We start from the raw sequence: 21,306 nt of genomic DNA, 5'->3' as shown, positions 1-21,306 counted from the left end.
AATCGAGGGAATAGGTTTACTCAATCAGTTGAGAGTTTTTCAGTGTAATTTCTGATCAAGTGTTATCACAGGCAGATAACACTGATAACACTTTACAATTATGCTAACATTATTAAATGCATTACGTATCGTGAAGTAACAACATTTTTTATAGAAATTTTTAACCTTGGTCAATGTTAATTTTCAGTTGTTTATTGCAGTTCATGGTAGTCCATAATGCATTAAACCAGTGGTTCTCAACCTTTTTTGATAAACACCCCTCTTCTTCATTCCCTTGAAAGCAGAGACTTTGTTTTACCAAAAAAACAAAACAAAACTCAATATTTGTGTTATATGCTTAATTTGCTCTATGCAACTTCAGTGCATTGCATACTTTTAAAGTTTTGTTAATAAATTCAGCAGGCTGACTTGTCATGAATGTGAGACCAAACCTTGCATTTCTTGAATTCAAGCAGATGGAGGGCTATATCTGGGGCCTATAAAAGGAAAATGCGAAGACAAAAACTAATAATAAAAGTGATATTGTTAATATATTTTACATTTGCCTTTTTGAAAATATAAATGTATGCATTAATTTTTGTATTTTATGTATTTTTTTTTTATAGTTTTAACAGTGGTATTTGTAACAAGACCATAGTAAACACATGGAAGCATGGATCTGCTGCACTACTGTGGTTAGATGTAACATGATTTCTATAAAACAAAATAAGGCATTTTTGTAATTATAAACAGTAGACCTACTCTAAACACATGTAAAAACAATAAATACAAAATATAAATATTTATAAGTTGTAAAAATTGTTTATTATATTCCCTCACTCCCCTAATGTAGCATATGACAAAATTAATAGAGCTGAATTAGTGATATGATAATATTTATTATCAATCTATTTCTGCCTAAAGTACAGTTAGTGTTACTATAGTAAATTCAAGGGTGGTGATGTAGAATTCTGTTCCGAATTTAAATGGTTTCCGCTTCTCGCGCCTTGCTTCTCGCTGATTCTTGCATAGCTGTGTGTTTAAGAGCTCGAGCTTTAAGAGCTTTGCGCTCGCGCTGCTCTGTCCATTGAGCCGTATCCATCTACAGCCATACAGGTGCAATAGTCAAGTTTGTGCCTCTGCCTGTGTATTTGACGCTGCTAAACCAGACACTTCAGATGCGTCACTAGACTTCAAAATCAGATGAACAGCGGTACAAATGCGTACCAACCTGTATAATTGAGAACCAACTGATTGATATACTCCAAATCTAGGTAAACGTTTTAATGTAAAGAGGAACTTGGCGATAGATTTAATTATTACTAATTTGCTCTCAGCACCCCCTGGCATCCTTTGAACACCCCCCCCCCCCCCCCCGTTGAGAACCCCTGCATTAAACAATGGTAACAGTAAAAGTTTGTATATATTGTATAGACATATATTAAAAAACTTTTACTATTAAAAATATGCTAGTAAATGTTGGAATTAACATTAACAGAGATGTAATAAGTACTGTAAGTGTTGTTAATTGTTAGTTGATATTAGCTAATTAAGTTACCTGAGATGAACAAATACAACCTTATTGTAAAGTGGCACAGATCATATTTTGTTGTGTTATAACTGATGAAAACTAAAACTACACTAAAACTAAATAAATAAAATTAAACTGAAATGGAAAACCAAAACACAAAACAAAGTAAAAATAAAAACTAGTGAAATATTTGAAACTATAATAACCCAGATTAGAAAGCGTTTCAATTCACACATTGCCACCCTTAAAGAACTTCCGGTTCAAAAGTTCCACAGCCTCCTTTCCAAAAGGTTACCAGTTAGAACAAAATAAAAGAATGGTTAATAACGTTATTTTTAAAATGACAGTACTCTGAGCTATAAGGTGTGGGTGAAATACCAATTGCAGTGTTGCCAAATCTCCCAAGAGAAACAAGCAACCTGTTCTGGAAAAACAAGCCCAAAATAAGCCTCTTTCCTCACCAAAATAAGCCAAAATAAGGAATTAATGTTTTCCTGTTTGGTGGATTTATCGGCATAGAAATTAAAACAAGCAGTTAATTAACAGATAAGAATAATTTTATTTACAGATCTGCTTCTCAGTCAAAACCCAGCAGCATTAAATCTGTATTAATACATCATACACTATATTGCCAAAAGTATTCGCTCACCCATCCAAATAATTGAATTCAGGTGTTCCAATCACTTCCATGGCCACAGGTGTATAAAATGAAGCACCTAGGCATGCAGACTGCTTCTACAAACATTTGAGAAAGAATGGGCCGCTCTCAGGAGCTCAGTGAATTCCAGCGTGGTACTGTGATAGGATGCCACCTGTGCAACAAGTCCAGTCGTGAAATTTCCTCGCTACTGAATATTCCACAGTCAACTGTCAGTGGTATTATAACAAAGTGGAAGCGATTGGGAATGACAGCAACTCAGCCACGAAGTGGTAGGCCACATAAAATGACAGAGTATGCTGAGGCGCATAGTGCGCAGAGGTGGCCAACTTTCTGCAGAGTCAATCGCTACAGACCTCCAAAGTTCATGTGGCCTTCAGATTAGCTCAAGAACAGTGCATAGAGAGCTTCATGGAATGGGTTTCCATGGCCGAGCAGCTGCATCCAAGCCATACATCACCAAGTGCAATGCAAAGCGTCGGATGCAGTGGTGTAAAGCATGCCGCCACTGGACTCTAGAGCAGTGGAGACGCGTTCTCTGGAGTGACGAATCACGCTTCTCCATCTGGCAATCTAATGGATGAGTCTGGGTTTGGCAGTTGCCAGGAGAACGGTACTTGTCCGACTGCATTGTGCCAACTGTGAAGTTTGGTGGAGGGGGGATTATGGTGTGGGGTTGTTTTTCAGGAGCTGGGCATATAATTCATTGAAGACTTGGAAACAACTGAGCCGGGTACGGCTCGGGACCCATCTTTATGATGGTAGCCTGTGAAAGGAACAGTGGCATGCTCCTTCCCTCCGTAGTGCTAAGGTCTTCTCCTTGGGCAAGAGAGAACAACCCTCAAGATGCCCCTGCTAGGGTTACAGCAAAAAGTTTGTCCATCAATCCTTATTATCCCTTTTCCGTTATAAGAAATAAGGAAAAGGACGACTTGTTTACCGGGAGTTGCGACCCGTGTCGATGGAGGAAGAGGTCCTGGTCCCTGAGAAATGTGGTTTGCTGCGGCTTCCACTATTTCAACACAGTACTTTGGCTCTTACTTCACATGATCCAATCAATCGGCTGGTCAAGACATGCCGTGGGAATACTCTGTGATAGCTGAACATCAAATATCTCTCAGATTCCCAGTAGGCGTTGGCTAAGGGTCAATCAAGTAAATTGAGCAACTTGTTGCTCATTTTGCTTGAGTATATCACCCCTGTATCCCTGATGCATAATCTGCTGGAGATCTGCGGCACTGTGCATCCCTTACTTTTGGGCTCCAAGGTGAGTGGGGAGCAGAGATGACGAAACTAAAAACCCAAAACATGGCTACAAAACGCACCTCAAAATTTTTTTTCTTGGACCTGGATACCGACAGTACCTCAGAAAAAAGACGTGCTCTTGTGCCAAGTAATGATGACTGGCCAAAATTCATCATCATTGAAGCTGCCGCTCCAGATTCTCCAATAATCAAGTTTTCCACTTTCGCTATACAAAAAGGTATTGCAGGAATAGCGGGAAAAGTAAAGGAAGTGAAAAAACTACAATCTGGACAGATTCTAGTGGAATGCAATCGACCTAACAATTTGTCAGCCTGAATTATTTTTAGACCTATCATGGAAAGTTTGGCATGACCTTTTCCCAATCACTGCAACAATCAAAGGCAGAGAGGAAGAAACAAATGTACAAAGAAGGCAAATTAAAAAAGCAAATTGATATAAATTTCAAACCCTCTGTCGTGAGAGACTGACGCGGTTTCCAGAAGACAGCCCAGATGCTATGCAGAATTTCACTGATACGCTCATATCTATAGCTAATGATACAGTCCCAAGAACGTCTTTAAATATAAAACATAGACAACTTCCATGGTTTGATGATACATGTAAGGAAGCTATAAAAAAAAAAAAAGAGGAAAAAACTGAAAGACTGTTCTTCAGACATGCATCAACTGAAAATCTTATCAAACTCAAGATGAGTAGAGCACGAGCAAGACAAATTATAAATGAAGTAAAAAAGAAAAGCTGGAGAAGATTCGTTTCCAGCATGACAACAAGTACTCCATCATACAAAATATGGAACCTGATATGGAAAATGAAGGGAAAAAACAACGATCCTCAAATACAACACATCAAACAGCATGGCACACTCTTGACTTCAAAACAAGAAATTGCAAACCTTCTAGCAAAAAATCTATTGAGAACTGCCTTCCTGCTTTTCAAACTTTTCTTGTTCAACAAGAAAAAGAAAAGATTAACTTCGGCTCCAGTAACACAGAGCCATACAACCAACCTTTTTCTATGGAAGAACTACAGCGAGCCATTAAAAAATCCCACGACACAGCTGTTGGACCGGATAAAATCCACTATCAATTGTTAAAGAAACTACCCCACCTTTTTAACTCCATCTGGATATTGGGAAAAATCCCATCTGCCTGGCATAAAGTAGAAATAATACCTATTCCAAAGCCAGGAAGAGACTATAACGACCCCATAAACTACCGCCCTATAGCTTTAACCAGTTGTTTATGCAAAACAATGGAGAGGATGGTCAATGATTGCCTGGTCTGGATACTGGAATCTAAACACCGCTTAAGCAATGCCCAATGTGGTTTCAGGAAAGGTTGAAGCTCTACAGATCACCTTATTTGTCTTGAAAGCTATATTCGTGATGCCTTTACCAGAAAAGAACACATTGTAGCTGTCTTTGATTTGGAGAAAGCCTATGACACGACGTGGAAACATGGAATTTTAAAGGATTTGTACCAAATGAATTTTAGAGGTCGACTGCCAGTCTTCATTGAAAGTTTTTTATCGAACAGACTTTTTAGAGTTAAAATAGCAAACACCTTGTCTAACCTACATAATCAAGGACTTGGAGTACATCAAGGAAGTATCCTATCAGTAACCCTCTTCAGTATTAAAATAAATAGCATTGCAAAAGTCATTGGCTCTGTCCTCTGTAGTTTATATGTAGATGATATCTACATTTGCTACAAGAGCAAGTACATGAATACTATCGTGCGAAAAAAACAATTGAAGATAAACAAAATGCACTCCAGGTCAACACAGAACGGTTTCAATTCTCACAAACAAAAACCATCTGTATGCATTTCTGTCAGCTTCGTGCGCTACACAATGAACCAGAGCTGTTTATGGATGGAGTCCCCATTAAAGTTGTTAAAGAGAACAGGTTTCTTGGTATCACTTTTGACATCTTTGTATCATATCTTTTATTCCTCACATTAAATCACAAAAAAAATTAATGTTTTAAAGCTATGAATATTTTAAAGGTTTTATCCAAAACCAAATGGGGAGCAGAGAGCTCAACTCTCATGAACTTGTACAGAACCACGGTACGCTCAAAGCTGGACTATGGAAATATCATTTATGGATCAGCTAGGAAGTCATACATACGACTTTTGGACACTGTACACCACCAAGGTATACGACTAGCTTTGGGAGCCTACAGAACATCACCAATCCAAAGTCTCTATGCGGAAGCCAATGAACCTTCCTTGGAAATCAGACGCCTAAAGTTGGCCTTACAATATGCAACCAAACGTAAAACAAATACAGAAAACCCAGCCTATTCAGCAGTTTTCCCACTTCAGCATTCAACAATATATGAAAAAAAAAAAAACAAGTTTCATTTGTCCAATTGGCCTACGTATAAAAACTCATCTGCAGAATCTGAAAGTGGATCTAAACAGTTTGGAACAGACACATTTCTGCAAAATTCCTCCATAGGATCTCAAAAAGCCTAAAATCCATCTGGATTTAACAAGGAACCAAAAATCCAAAACGCATCCGAATGATTTCCATCAACAATTTCTGGACATAAAAGCAGTATACCCACAACATATACCAATATACACAGATGGATCTAAATCTGGAAATAAAGTGGCAGCAGCTCTTGCAACAAACCAACTGTGTTAGGGTATCCGCATCCCTGACCAAAGTTCAGTTTTCACTGCAGAGGCAAACACTCAACTACTGGCAATGAAGTTTATTGAGACTGCTCCACAAATTGTTTTTTAAATAATAACTGATTCTAAATCATGTCTTGAAGCATTGGAAGCTACTAAAACTGATCACCCAACAGTCGTGAAGATTTTAATCAAACTGTCATCTCTTGAAGGCAAAGAGTTGTAATATTATTTTCTGCTGGGTACCTAGACACTCAGGAATCTCCGGTAATGAACAAGCAGACAGAGCTGCCAGAGAAGCACTATCTACTGAACCAGTAAAATGCCCTATACCTTCCACAGATCTGAAACCAACTCTGAATGTATATATAAAAAACAAATGGCAGTTGGAGTGGGATCAATGTTTAAACAACAAATTATGAGAAATAAATCTTGTTGTTGGAACAATATATGTGTTCCCTTTAAATAATCGCTGGGATCAAGTCATTTATACACGATGCTGGATAGGACATACAAGACTCGCACACCAATTTTTACTATCAGGAGAAAATTCACCAAAGTGCTCATCTTGTCAGAACCCACTATCTATTAAACATATTTTACTGGACTGTCATACCTCTAAACATCTCAGGAACCTGTGTTATTCAGTTGATTCTTTTGAAAAGGTTTTTAATCAAGTGAATCCAAATTTTGTTTTAAGGTTTTTAGGAAAAATGAATCTTAAACACCTTATTTAACTCTATTTTTAAATAACTAAACCTGGTTCCCGCCATGAATATAGCCATAGAAGCTGGCATGGCGTAAAAAATGAAAGAAAGGAAACAACTGAGAAATGTACTTTTTACCTCTAATAATGTTTTCCTTGTATCTGGATTAACTGTGCATGTATATGTAGTATTTATACATAATTCTACAGGTCTTCATTCACAGAATGCTACATCCACAATGGGCAATTAGGCAAAGAAATGTATGATGCAGCAGTTTCCTTTAGCATCAAAGCACATTTTTCAACATGAAGTGATGTAGTTCCAAACATTTACTGTGATAAACATTTTGGCCTTTAGTTTCATGAATAAATTATTGGATCAAAAATTATCCGGTTATAACCAGTTATCAGCATTTAAAGATAATGTTTTTACTCCGGAACAATTGAAAATCACTTTATTCCGGTTTTCTGCTAAACATTTTGTTCGTTTTTGTTCATTGAACCGTTTTTAGTCCCTGGCTGTAACATTGTATCAAATTGTAGAAACTATGATTAGTTGGTAAAAATGTTGGATATTTATGTTTATTCTGTATTTTTATGTTTATACTACATTATATTACATTGATATGATAATTTGAAATGTATGGAAGAGGAGTGAGGAAGTGATTTACAAATTTCTATGTTAAAATTAACCCTCACCTCCCCATTCTTGTACAAAAAGTCACCTTAAATAAATAAGAATGAGATATAAAACGAGAGTTAAAAACAAAACCAATAAATATTGCAAATGGGTGAGTAAAACAAGAGACGAGTCCTTTAGAAACATTAAAATCCCATGATGGAGACCAATTCACAGGCTCTCCATCACAGTGACACACTTCAGCTTTTGTGCCATTTCTGGTTTCAAGCACTTTCCTTTCCGAGATAAAATGAAGAAGAGCTTGTTAATAAAAAGCTGCGTACACCATGGTGTGGAACTGACCCTCTGCTGAAGTCCCACTCACTTAAGCCATCAAACTTTCATACTGGCATCTGTTCTAAGTGATTGTGATCATTTTGAATTTGACCTTTTGAAACCACATTTATACTGTATCTAGTATATAGTCAATAAAAAGTTTTCCCATATCCAATTGAAGGCTAAATCCAAAATAAATGTGTTTCAGAATCAAAGCAAACACTATGTTCAACTACTTTTTTTTTTGCTTGGATTGAAAAATGATACAGAGTATATGAAATTGACAAGTAAATGTAAAAATAATATTTTATTTATTGGTCGAGTTGTTTCATTGCATTGGATGTGACAGATCTTTATTAGTGTGCACATCGTTTGAAATCAAAAAGGAACTTTCATTATTTTTTCATTGACTTTTCAATTTCTGTCCATAAAAGTGTGTATATCGTGACATATATTGTTATCGACCAATATAAATGTTTGCTCCTATCGCCCACCCCTAGTAGGTATTTAATAATAGTATAATACTTTTTCAGAAGCAAAGGTTATGACAATGTTTTCTGGTGCCAGTATACTGTACTAGCTGTGTTCAGCCCTCATGTGGAGTGATGTACAGCTGATATGAGTGATGTGATGGTTTCAGTGATGCGTCAGAATGTGAAGCGGGCGACTCTAGAGGAAGTTCTGGAGCTGATGGCCACTGGGTTCCTGCGGGGAGGTTCTGGTTTCCTGAAGAGCGGAGGAGAGATGCTGAAGGGGGCGTCAGTGAGTCGAGAGGTTCGGGTCGGTGTAACTCAGGTGAGACTGAAACACAGTGACTGTAGGGGTTCATTTTCTGTGCAGTCAACGTCATGGCTGGAAAAAGATGCCTTGTGATGCTTTCTCAAATTCTGTCATTACATGCAATTCTGCATTGATGTACAAAATGCAAAATAGCAGATTAAAATGAATTTAGTCGTCAGAGTCGATGTGGGCAGTGCTCCGAAATACGGTATGGTGTGGTAGTATCACGGGTGACCTGAAAGTGAGTCCCGGCTAGAGGTCATTTCCTGATCCCGTTTCCCCTGTTCACCCTTGTCATGTCCTGTCTTCCCCTCCACATTCCTGTCTAATAAAATTGAAACAGGACTTTCAAATGAGAAAGCATGATTTTCTCCATATGGAATACCCATCCACAGTCTCTTTATGAAAGGTGTTTGGAGGAAGGGGTTGAAAAATAAGGACTGGTAACATCAGGCGAAAAGGAAAGTTATTTCAGAGCGGAGTGAGTTATTACATTTGGATGAAAGAATACAAAGACAAACATATTTTTCTTTGGAATAATGTGCATCATTCACAAGGCCTGCAATGTGTATTAAGAGAATAAAAAGAGCCTTTTAAGATTTCATGTTGACTTATTTTTTTTTTTTTAAATGACATATGCAGGACAGACATTACAGATAAGAGCAATACGGTGTGAAAAATCATTCACAATAAATGGACATATTTCTGGGACCTGACCAGCTAAAAAACTGTAGGGAATTTACTCTGTCATTTTTTTTGTGAGAAAAACAATTTTCAACACTACACTGAAGACAACAACTGGAGGGACAATTTCCACTGTAGTGCTATATTGATTTAATACATCAGTTTTACATTAACAGGCTAAAAAATACAATTCTGGATAAGAAATAAATGAGTAATGCATTGTTTGGAACTGAAAACCAGCAGCCCGGCCGGACTGGAGTGAGGTTCCATATAGTAGAGCACATCTAAACCTGTTCAGCGGGAAACACCGAGACGGCGCGCAACAGCGAAAACCACCGGGGTAGCGTACTGTACGTTGATGGAAGAACGATCAAGTTGTAATACTTACCAATAATTCACTCCTGATAGCCATTTTATAATTTTATTTACTGTATAGAGTGCAGCAATTTCTGCAGCAGAAACGCTGCCGGTGTAAAAGCACATGCGTTGTTTGCTTCTAAAGTTGTCCTGATTAATCAAAAAAATGTTGGTGTGTAACTGGAATGATGTTTATGTGTGTCTCTCTCCATCTAGGCGTATGTTGTGTTCGTCACCACACTGGGAGGTCAGTGGTTGGAGCGTAATTTCGCTGTGTTTTTATCTCATTTGCTGGAGCTGGTGGCTCACCCGCGCGCCACACAGACTCACGTCGAGGCAGTGTACTCGCGCCGCTGCGTGTCCTTCGCCTTGCGGGCAACTCTGGGCGGTCTGCTGGGCGAGAAAGCTCAAATCGCTGCTGCAAAGGAAATCTGCCTGGCCATCAGCAAACAGATGAGAGCTGTGGGTAAGATGGACATAAAACTATATGACAGCACATAATCATAGTTCACAATCAAAAATATTGACTCTTAGCAAATAAGGGTTTATCTGTATGGTTTTTGCTGCTCCTCAATGTAGATTTGCTCAAACGGTTCAATTCTCACTGTTGAATTACTTCCATAGGTGTGGAATAATCCCATTTAAAGGGACAGTTCACCCAGAAATTAAAATTCTGTCATCATTTACTCAACCTCATGTTGTTCCAAACTCAGATGGCTTTTCTTTCTTCCGTGGGACACGAGATGTTAGGCAGAATGTTGGCCTCGATCACCAATCACTTTCATGCATCTTCTTTTCTATTCACTGAAAGTGAATGATGACAGCATTTGTGGCATGATGATGATAACAAAAATGAATTAAGACTCGTCCCTCCTTTTCTTCAAAAAAAGCAAAAAAACTGTGTTGCTTCCACTTACAATGGAAGTCAATGGGGTCAATCTGTAAACATTAAAATACTCAGTTTCAAAAGTATAGACACAAGACATAAACAATATGTGTGTTAACATGATTTTACTGTGATAAAATCACTTACTAACCGCATCTGTGTAATGTTACAGACAATTTTACAACTTCGTTGCCATGACGATGTCATGTCAATAAACTCTAGAACCTTAAAATGACTAAAAATTATGATTTAAACAACTTTACGTCTCCAATAATACACAAGTTTTAACAGAAGAATTAATGAAAGTGCTTTTATAAAATTATAAGCTTTACATTTCTGTCTTTAAACACTCCAAAAATTGACCACATTGACTTCCATTGTAAGAGTCTCACTGTAACCTCCATTATTGTTTTTTTTTTTGTTTTTGTTTTTTTTGTTTTTTAGAAAAGGAGGGATGAGCTGAAATAATTTTTTGTGGTCGTCATCATTTATGCCACACATGCTCTCGATTGAGCTTAACTTGCTTTGAACCCAGAACATTCCTTTAAATAAAGCAGGACATGAAATGACTACTGACCAGTGGAGGTGTAGTTTGACTGGCACAGGGGTGGGTAAGGGTCAGTCTGTGGCACAGAGTGGTTTAAGTGTCTCTCATCTCTGTCACAGAGGCTGTTGTGAACGACCCCAGCGGTGAGAATCGGACCGGTGCTGCTGACGTGTCAGCCAGTCAGCATGTGATGGTGTGTGCGCTTAAAGAGCTGGGCAGTCTGGTACAAAGTCTGAGCGCTACAGCCTCTCCTCTCATCCAGGAAGCATCTATCGGTACCAAACACTCACAGAACAACACAATTAAGCACACACAACCAAACTATAATGAACTACATATAACAAAACATGACCACAAATAGAAACTCCACGCAAAACCATACATAATATCCATATCCATATGAGACCACACATAATCACATAAACAGACACGGGTGTTTTAAAAATGTTTTTTTTTTTTTTTTACTTTAGGCATTTTCATGTCTCCAAGGTTGATTTTGTTTTTTTGTTTTGTTTTTTTTTTGTCTCTATAAAATGGACTTGAAAGTTTTTTCTATTTCAAATCCCTTTTATGTAGATTTTATTGTTTTAGCCTTCTCTCAGACCAAGACTTTCAATGTTAAACTATGGAAATTCATTATGAAAATACAAATTATTATGCATTTAAAACTATGATCATCTAAACAATGAGTGAAATAAGCATGAAAATTGAAATGTTTATTGTAGAAAAAATGATTTCTATCAACAAAAAAAAATGACATCATATCAAAAATTTTGCCCCTTAAATGTTTTTTTTTATTTTTTATTTTTTTATAAAGTAAATGTGCTGTACTTGTTCACCAAGTGGACAAGAGTGTCAGTGAAGAGCATGCTTGAGATAAAATATGAGACAAGCGATGTTTGAAGAAAACAAAGAAGAGTATTTTATTGGGCGTAATTTCCGATCAGGATGTAATTTTGCCAAATTAAGCAAAAAGTGTGACAATATTCTTTGATTGTGTGTATTTACGAAGCATCAAATGTTAAGCTTTGAAATTAGCCTTAGCAAAACAAAGGAGTTAGCCATTTTTTCTTTTCAAAACCGTAACAAATTTCATTTTCATCAGCGTGATTTCCAGCACAGAATTCTATTAAACACAATACAGAATTTGAGATGTGCTGAAAATGACACTGTGGTGCGAATTTTCATGACTTTGAGAAAAAAATGGCATAAATCTCCTGTGATCCATGCACTGCTTGACATTGTTAGTAGACAAATAAAAAAAATTACTTGAGTGTAAAAAAAGTTTTTAGAAATAAAAATATTTAGAAAATCTCAATGCATGCAAACTAACTTTGCTATTTAGTGGAAAATTCCAGAGACAACCTCCCTCATGAACAAGGTTTTGTGAGTTGCTTTGATCAAGAGCACAATGCTGAATGGGGGACTAAACCTGAACCATTACTCTTCCACTTCCCTTCACTCATGCCTGTGCACTCACACTGACATCACTGGAACCTAGCTGACTCTCTGAACATCTATATTGGCAGGTCTTTTGGAGACGGTGACATCAGTGTTGTTGCACCCGAGCATGGCGGCGCGTCTGGCTGCGGCGTGGTGTCTGCGCAGTGTCGCTGTGGCTCTACCTTACCAGCTCACTCCTCTGCTGGAACGCTGCACTGAATGCATCAACAACCTGAAGAACTCACCGGAGGCCGTGAGCGGATACAGCTTCGCTATGGCGGCTCTGCTGGGAGGAGTCCATCAGTGTCCGCTGGGCATCCCTCATTCAAAGGGCAAGGTCTGACTTTCTGCCTTTACACAGGGCTACACTTTGTCCAGGACAACCACAAAATAAATTGGGATAACTGAAACGTCAAATGAGGTTGTCCAATCGGACAACTAAATCCATCTTTTCACTGTAAACATGGCACTGAAGAAGTGTGCCAACATGCAGCCTAAATGAATATAGATGCGGCATGAACAGGAATCACAAGCATGGGAAACCGGGTAATGTGCATGTGCATGCTGATTCTGCACAGCCGGCAGACGACACACACGGATTATAATAAGAACGGTGAAACCCTTCTAGAGCACTGTGAGGTGTGTGCACCATTTACGGTGCTTCATGCCGGAGTGAACGCGTCAGTCATAAATAATAAAAGCCTGCTTTGATCCTGTTTTCTTTTAGTTCACGTCCGGATCGATTACAACGTACACCATGCTTCAGTTTCACTTTATTTTCACATTTTCTCTGTTCCAAATATAAAGATAATGTAATGTGAGATGACACCACTCCTAAAAGGTCTCGCTTCAGTCAAATGACATAAAGGCTCAAAGGTTTAACCAGACAACTTAGTAATGTCCTGTGAGAATGTTGAAATAAGGACAGAATTATTCCAAAAATTAATTCATTACCCTTACTTAACTGAATTGGAGAAAGTCTTTTCAAGAAAAGTCAGTTTCATTGAGTCAACATAATTTTAGTTGGATTAGATCAAATGAATGTACATTATTTGTTTTAACTCACCTTCATTAGGTCGTCAAAATCAATTTACCAAGGTTTATTTGATACATTTTCCTATGTTGGACAAACTTAAAGGTGCACCAAGTAAGTTTTTGCTAATTAAAAAAGTTTTACACAAAGACATGAATAGCATTTTTTAGAAATATGTTGAAAATGATGTACACTCACGTGAGATGAAGACTCCAGTCATATCAGAAACCCTACAAAAGCTGTTTAATTTTACATGGAGCGAGTCGCCCCCTCATGGGCGCCGCCATGTTGACAACACATGATACGGTGTCATGCAATGGTCATCAGTGGTACCAATGATGGTACAGTATTGATAAACAGGAGTGTGATCCACCAGACAGTTCATACAGAATGAGTAAAAGTGGGAAGATAAAATGTCCAAAAAGAGGTCCCTGCTGGAGTGATGAAACGAACAGCTACGACCTGCAGCTCTCACAGCGCGGATCATGGATAAGCAGCGCAACATAAAATGCCAAGTGCAAGCACAAAGCGGTGTTCAGCCAGCCGAGAGCTCGCATGTCGCAACTATCTGGTCACAGTCCAGCGTGCAACGCATGAAAATTCGTTAGGATTGGATAGAAGAGGGGACCTGGGTAGCTCAGCGGGTATTGATGCTGGCTACAACCCCTGGAGTCGCGAGTTTGAATCCAGGATGTACTGAGTGACTCCAGCCAGGTCTCCTAAGCAACCAAATTGGCCCGGTTGCTAGGGAGGGTAGAGTCACATGGGGTAACCTCCTCGTGGTCGTGATTAGTGGTTCTCGCTCTCAATGGGGCGTGTGGTAAGTTGTGCGTGGATCGTGGAGAGTAGCATGAGCCTCCACATGCTGTGAGTCTCCGCGGTGTCATGCACAACGTGTCACGTGATAAGATGCGCGGATTGACGGTCTCCGAAGCGGAGGCAACTGAGACTTGTCCTCCGCCACCCGGATTGAGGTGAGTAACCGCGCCACCACGAGGACCTACTAAGTAGTGGGAATTGGGCATTCCAAATTGGGAGAATTAACAGTGTGTGTGTGTTAACATGATTTTATTGTGATAAAATCACTTACTAACCGCATCTGTGTAACGTTACAGACAATTTAACAACTCCGTTGTTGTTCCGATGCTGTCGAAAATAAAAAAAAGGATTGGATAGAAGAATGTCCATTATAGGGATGTGTGTAATATGAGATGGATAAAAACACAGATTTAAAGTAATAAAACCACAAACAACTACTGGGACTGATGGAACGAGTAAGAGCCAACGGACTTGCGCCTCCTTTTCTTTAAAAAAAAAAAAGAAAAGGAAAAATCTGTGTTCCAGTGAGACTCTTACAATGGAAGTCAATGTGGTCAATTTTTGGAGTGTTTAAAGGCAGAAATGTGAAGCTTATAATTTTATAAAAGCACTTTCATTAATTCTTCTGTTAAAACTTGTGTATTATTGGAGCTGTAAAGTTGTTTAAATTGTCATTTTTAGTCATTTTCGGGTTTGTTGACATTACACGTTGTTTGTTTCTCCTTATCACCAAAAAAAAAATTCCTTGTGTTCATGAGAACACTTGGCAATAAAGCCCATTCTGATTCTGATGGTAATGAAGTTGTAAAATTGGCTATGACTTCACACAGATGCGGTTAGTAAATGATGTTATCACAGTAAAATCATGTTAACATGCATATTGTTTATGTCTTGTGGCTAGACTTTTGAAACAGTGAGTATTTGAACGTTTAAAAATTAGCCCCTATTCACTTCCATTGTAAGTGTCCCCCTGTAACACAGATTTGTGCTTTTTTTTTTTTTTTTTTTTTTTTTTAAGAAAAGGAGTTGCAAGTCAAAATAAATTTTTTTGGTTATCAATATTATGCAACAAATGCTGTCGATTGAGCTTAACTTGTATTGAACCTGGAATATTCATTTAAATAACACTTAATTTCAACACTTTTTCCTTCTATCCAGTCCCACACAAAGCATGCTGGGAAACTGAATTCCCCTGCCCAGTTTGTAGTCCCAACACAAAAGGATTAAGTAAACTCTTATTTACCAATTTAAAAGTATAAACGTAATGAAAACATGGTGTTCAAGAATTGTGTTGATTTAGTTCATTTTAGTAAGTACATTGAACAAACAGCAAAAATAATTTTTTTGAGTATATAATACAATTTGGAAAATAAAAATAATGATTGATTATGAAAAGAAAAAAAAACCTGCTTTCCAGATTGTTTCTTAGCTAAATCTGGCTGAACAGTTAAAAAAAAAAAATTGACTCAGATTGTGTTCACAGTTACAGTATGCACTTCCAAAGGAAATCTTTGGAAGTTAACCAGAGGGTTTTAAAGAATCACGAAACCCCCTATTTCTGCTGCAGTCATTCACTCCTCGGATTTGACAAAAGCCCAAGAAAGGGTTGTGGAAAACTTTAACTTTTGAGAATGAAGTGAGAACAGAACTTCCAATTGCAGGAAGACAGAGTAGGCATTACCACAAAAAACAGGATTGCTTTGGGACATAAAATGATAACATAAAAGAGCATGAAAAATAATAACAATTAATACAGCAGCCTATTTGGTGGAAAATGGTCATGGAAAACTAAATGGATGTATGTCTTCAATTGCAAAGTCAGAGCTGATTAAACTGGTTTGTTTCAGATGGTGGTGAGTATCGCTGAAGATTTGCTGCGTTCAGCAGCTCAGAACAGTCGTCTGTCACTGCAGCGCACTCAAGCAGGCTGGCTGCTGTTAGGAGCCCTCATGACTTTAGGTGAGTCCATGAAACAACAACCACTACAGCCTCCAAAAACATCAGTGCTTCCAGACTAAAGCCAAGAGTACGTAGACGGGAATGTTTGGCCAATGCATTGTAGTTGGTCCCATTGTACATACTTCACATGATTGTTGTTTTATCTTGTCAGGACCCTCACTGGTGCGCTACCACCTGCCCAAGATGCTGCTGCTGTGGCGTAACGTTTTCCCTCGTTCTCAGAAGGAGCTGGAGGCAGAGAAAGCGCGAGGAGACTCATTCAGCTGGCAGGTGATGCTGGAGGGACGAGCTGGCGCTCTGTGCGGTAAAACACCTCAGATAAATCCTTGATGTTTTTTAGCGGCTTTATTGTTAAATATGTGCTATAAAAACGGCACATTTCGTCATGTGGTTTTTACAGCCATGCGCAGTTTTGTGGCTCATTGTCCAGAACTGCTGACAGAGGACGTGATCCGCAGACTGATGACACCAATCGAGTGTGCCATGACCATGATGTCTCAGTGAGTACTATGTATTTGACATTAAGAATAATGTTATCTGTAAAGATGTCCTGACTGCCATTCTTTTGTTAATCTTACCATCGACCAAAGATTTACTGCAGTTACTGCCAGGGCTGGCGCTTTCTCAGAACTATCTTCACTTTCTGAAGCATTTTCAATGATTTTGAAGCAACTGTAAAGAACTTGACATTTGATTTTTAGTAAAGATCAGTAACCACATGTTCTACATGACAATTTTCGCTTATGATTTTGGAGCAAAACTCCAGGTCAAAAAATTACTTTATTGTCATTATTTTTACATAGAGATTGGTAGGTCTATTATTACAATCAGTTGACTTCAGCACCCTTTGTTGCATCAAATGTCAATGGTTTGTGTCCATAAATTGGAGAAAAACACAACTCCAGAAGTATTCAAGATATCTTCAAAAAATATCACAATTTCAAAGAAAATTGTTCTACAAAGTGTGCCCTTAATCAGCATCAAGAGGCTGATTAAGGGCACCCTCAAAAAATGTATATGTTCATATCATAGAAGTCATTAAATGAATCCGAATGCTTTTGTGTCAGGAGCATCTCTAGAGTCATACCAATCTTCGTGCAATCAGCCTATGATGATTTTGAAAAAGTAGGTTGTTCAAAAGATATCGGTGGAAAAAAAAATTTCTTGAGGAAATGGAAATCCTTTTGACTATTTGGAATGGTTCAGAGGATAAAAGAATTTTGATTCTAGAGTTATTAGCAAAAACATAAATGTGCTAATTATAGCACCACCTAGTGTTAGATGGATGTGTGTGTGCATGTAGTGGGGGGCGTTTGAGACCATCCGACCAAGTTTGGGATCTCTAAAGGTGCATTTCTGCCATGTGGCTAAACGGTTCTCGTAGCGGTACTGTGCCGTCCTGTACCGATCCAGGCTTGGATCTGTAAAGATCCAGGCTCGCCAGTTCCACTACGGACTGGCTGGGCAAGTGACCAACCATGAGTTGCCGTGTCACTACAGGCGTTCCACCAGAACAGTTAGCTAACCATGTTGAGAATGCCAGGTCAGAAATGGTTTCTAATTGAACCGTACCGAAACGTGCTCAAGAGGAAATGCTACTGGAAGCTTTCCTCACCCTGCTCAGAACTGTGAAAAAGTACTTTATGATTTATGGTCTCTGATGTGTGTAGACACTTTTAGAAGATTTAGAAAATCTTTACAAATACAATTGGGTTTCAGCATCTTTGATGTTTGGACCCCTAATGATGCATCCCAGAGCTTTGCAGATGTTCATTTCTGAAATCCAAAAACTAGATATTGCACTGAAGAGCCACATGTGTCACTTATTCTTAACAATAGTGTATTTTTGGGCTCTCGAAAATCACCATTTTGACTTTGTTCTTATGTGAATATATGAAGGTACATTTCTAGTTTCAGTATTATTTGTTCCTTTGGTTTGTTGGACAAGCAAAGCAAGCTTTATACTATTTGACCCACATTTGGTTTTTGACCATCGAAAATGTGTAACATTGAACAATTTATTCATGGAGCAACACTAAGAGCCCCATATCTCTGAAATTTAATCACACAGGGACTTATATATGAGGATACAAAAGGGAAAGTTTGTTCTGAACCAAATTGTCATGTTGACCCCGTCTGCAAAAAATAAAAAAATAAATATCAAATGGATGATTGATTATTGGATTATTGATTTATGGCATTTTTTGGCTTTCATCATCATTTATCATTAGTGTACTTTTGTATTTACAAAATAAAAAATTTCAGCTGAATTTTGTTGATTTGACATAGAATAACCCATTCAGGGCCATAGCTTGTGGGGTGAAAGCTGGTAACGATTCTTGAGGCCCTAAAGTCCAGGGGGTCCCACAGCTTTTTTAATACTGTATTTAAAAAAAAAAAAATTTAAGATAACGGGCCCAGAGCAATAAACAGTCAGGGGACCCAGAATTCCTTGCTACGGCCCTAAACACATTTATACATTAAGTGTCCAAGGCCACTGTACACTTTTCAGTGTTCTGCCAAGGCTGTTTTTTGGTGTTTATTGTAGTGAAATGATAATTGGGTGAGTGGTTAAAGCATTGTTTTGCTGTTTAGTGTTCCTGCAGTGATTAAGGTTCATGGAGCTCATCTGAAGGCCAGCGCTGCAATGGTTCGACTGCGACTCTATGACATACTGGCTCTATTGCCACCCAAGACATATGAAGGCAAGTCTCTCATCGGACACGTACTGCCACTGTGAGCTCTGTTTAAATGAACGCTGATTATGATTCCTGATTTGCTGATAACAGGCAGTTTTAACGCTCTGTTGAGAGAGCTGGTGGCAGAGTTCACGCTGACGGATAACTCCGCAAACACAACCACGTCTCTACTGCGCTCACTCTGTCACTATGACGACAGCGTGTTAATGGGCTCTTGGTTACAGGAAACTGATCATAAGTCCATTGAAGATCAGGTAAGAACTTTCAACAAAATACATACAAAAAGTCATTCTCTGAATCAGATCTTTCTGATTGAATTTGTTGTTTTTGTCGATTTTTATTTAAAGCTGAAGTGTGTCATTTCTGCACCACTAAAAATTCACCAAATGGAATTGCGAAAATAAATCACGTTCCCAAACAGCTTGGTGGAACAAACAATGTTGTTGTGTTGGGCTGGTCAGGACACTTGTTTGGTTTTGCTTCTTGTCTGCAGCTCTGATTTGTGATCATGTTGATTTGACATGCTTATTTTGAACAGCTGCAGCCCAACAGCGCGTCCGGCAGTGGAGCTCTTGAGCACGACCCGTCCTCCATATACCTGCGTGTTCCTGTAGGTGAGGCTGTCCCAGGACCCCTGCCGCTGGGAGTGTCGGTGATAGATGCGTCTGTGGCTCTGTTTGGAGTGGTCTTTCCTCACGTCTCTTTCAAACACAGGTCAGAGATCACACAAACACTTTTCTACTCCGAACCAAGGCTTCTGTCTGACATTTACTCACCCTCATGATATCCCAGGTGTGTATGACTTTCTGTCTTCACCAGAACACATTTGAAGAAAAATATCTTAACTCAGAAGGTCCTTAAAATGCAAGTAGATGGAAATTTCTCTTTTAAAGCTCCAAATATCAGAGACAGTCAGCATAAACGTCATCCATACGACAACAGCTGTTAAATGAATGTCTTCTAAAGCATCACGATCGCTTTTGGTGCAAAAAAAAGATGAATATTTAAGTACTTTTTAACTATAATCTAACGCTTCCAGTAAGCTTCACGAGAGGATGGAGTTCAAGCGGTCTCTCATGTGACGTATTTGCGTTGTCATGATACAGACGTAATCTCACGTTCTCTTCTCGGTTGAGACATCCAGGATAAGCACACAAACGCACCGTTGCAAGTAAAGAAACCGATAAATACATATCTAAACCAAGACCAACCAAGCTTCTGTACAGTGTTCCTCCTCACTTGTGAACAGCGCTGCTCTTCCGGCTGTGTCGCACGTGCGTCAGTTCTTGCATGTTTCAAAGGCCAACGCGATTACGTCACACACACATACCGCTCCTGACTGGAAGCACTATTTAGAGTTAAAAAAAAAGTACTTAAATATTTTTAATTTTTTGCACCAAAAGCAATCGTATCACTTTAGAAGACATTGATTTAACAGCTGTTGTCGTATGGATGGTGTTTATGCTGACTGTCTCTGATATTTGGAGCTTTAAAAGAGACATTTCCATCCACTTGCATTTTAAGGACCTTCTGAGTTAAGATATTTTTCTTCAAATGTGTTCTGGTGAAGACAGAAAGTCATACACATCTGGGATATCATGAGGGTGAGTAAATGATGAGAGAATTATCATATTTGGGTGAACTGTTCCTTTAAGGTCTTATATTACCTTCAGACTTCATTACTTCAAGACTTCTCAAACAGATGCTTGGCACCTAGTTAGGATGAGGTGTTGGGATGTCAGTATTAGCTTGTAGCATTAGCCATTACATATTGTGACAGGCTTGCATAAATATGCACTGCCCCTTTAAAGCAGATAGTTTTGCACTGGCCCTTTAAGACAGCCTTCCAATCAGTTCAAAGAGGAAGCAGTAAATGGCAAGGTGAGAACAAAGAGAGGATGATCACCAAACTTTTGAGCAACACTGTTCCAGTTTGTTTGTCACTGTGAAGGGAATGCCAACCACAAATATCATTTCTTCAGCAGTGGGTTTGAATATATATATATATATATATATATATTTTTTATATATATCATCTTTGCTTCTTTGCTCTTGGGACTTTGTGAAGGATTATTCCCATTTGAGATGCAAGTGTGGGCTGGATGTTTGTTGAAGGAGGGTTGCTGAATGCTTTCTCCATATTGCCAAAAACGGACCTTTTTCCACTACCCTTTCTCATCCATCTCAATCCTCCTCCCTCCAACAATCCCAAACAAACACATACTCATTTGAATACATTTATTTGAAACACTGGCCAGTATTTATTTGTTTGATTTTGGGTTTGAACTGATTTTGTTGATGGACTTGTTCTCATATTCTTTGGGCCTAAGAATGGACTTGAATGGACTTTTAAGTAACTGGG

General features: G+C 38.5%; 1 protein-coding gene across 3 annotated transcripts in view; it reads left to right on the top strand.

Annotated features, from left to right (window-relative positions):
- Window positions 1-21,306, top strand: part of heatr5b (HEAT repeat containing 5B) — a 93,458-nt gene that overhangs the window by 16,286 nt on the left and 55,866 nt on the right. For all 3 annotated transcript variants that reach the window (XM_051651115.1, XM_051651114.1, XM_051651116.1), the window contains 10 exons: window positions 8,378-8,532; window positions 9,775-10,024; window positions 11,111-11,266; window positions 12,521-12,771; window positions 16,134-16,245; window positions 16,397-16,549; window positions 16,646-16,745; window positions 18,841-18,954; window positions 19,039-19,198; window positions 19,483-19,658. In XM_051651115.1, the coding sequence (XP_051507075.1) occupies window positions 8,378-8,532; window positions 9,775-10,024; window positions 11,111-11,266; window positions 12,521-12,771; window positions 16,134-16,245; window positions 16,397-16,549; window positions 16,646-16,745; window positions 18,841-18,954; window positions 19,039-19,198; window positions 19,483-19,658 (1,627 nt within the window). The remainder of the gene's footprint in view (window positions 1-8,377; window positions 8,533-9,774; window positions 10,025-11,110; window positions 11,267-12,520; window positions 12,772-16,133; window positions 16,246-16,396; window positions 16,550-16,645; window positions 16,746-18,840; window positions 18,955-19,038; window positions 19,199-19,482; window positions 19,659-21,306) is intronic.

The sequence above is a fragment of the Myxocyprinus asiaticus genome, chromosome 23 (assembly GCF_019703515.2).
Source record: "Myxocyprinus asiaticus isolate MX2 ecotype Aquarium Trade chromosome 23, UBuf_Myxa_2, whole genome shotgun sequence".
NCBI classification, from domain to species: Eukaryota; Metazoa; Chordata; class Actinopteri; order Cypriniformes; family Catostomidae; genus Myxocyprinus; species Myxocyprinus asiaticus.
Note: the sequence above shows the minus strand (reverse complement) of the source record. Positions and strands in the feature narration are given on the sequence as shown.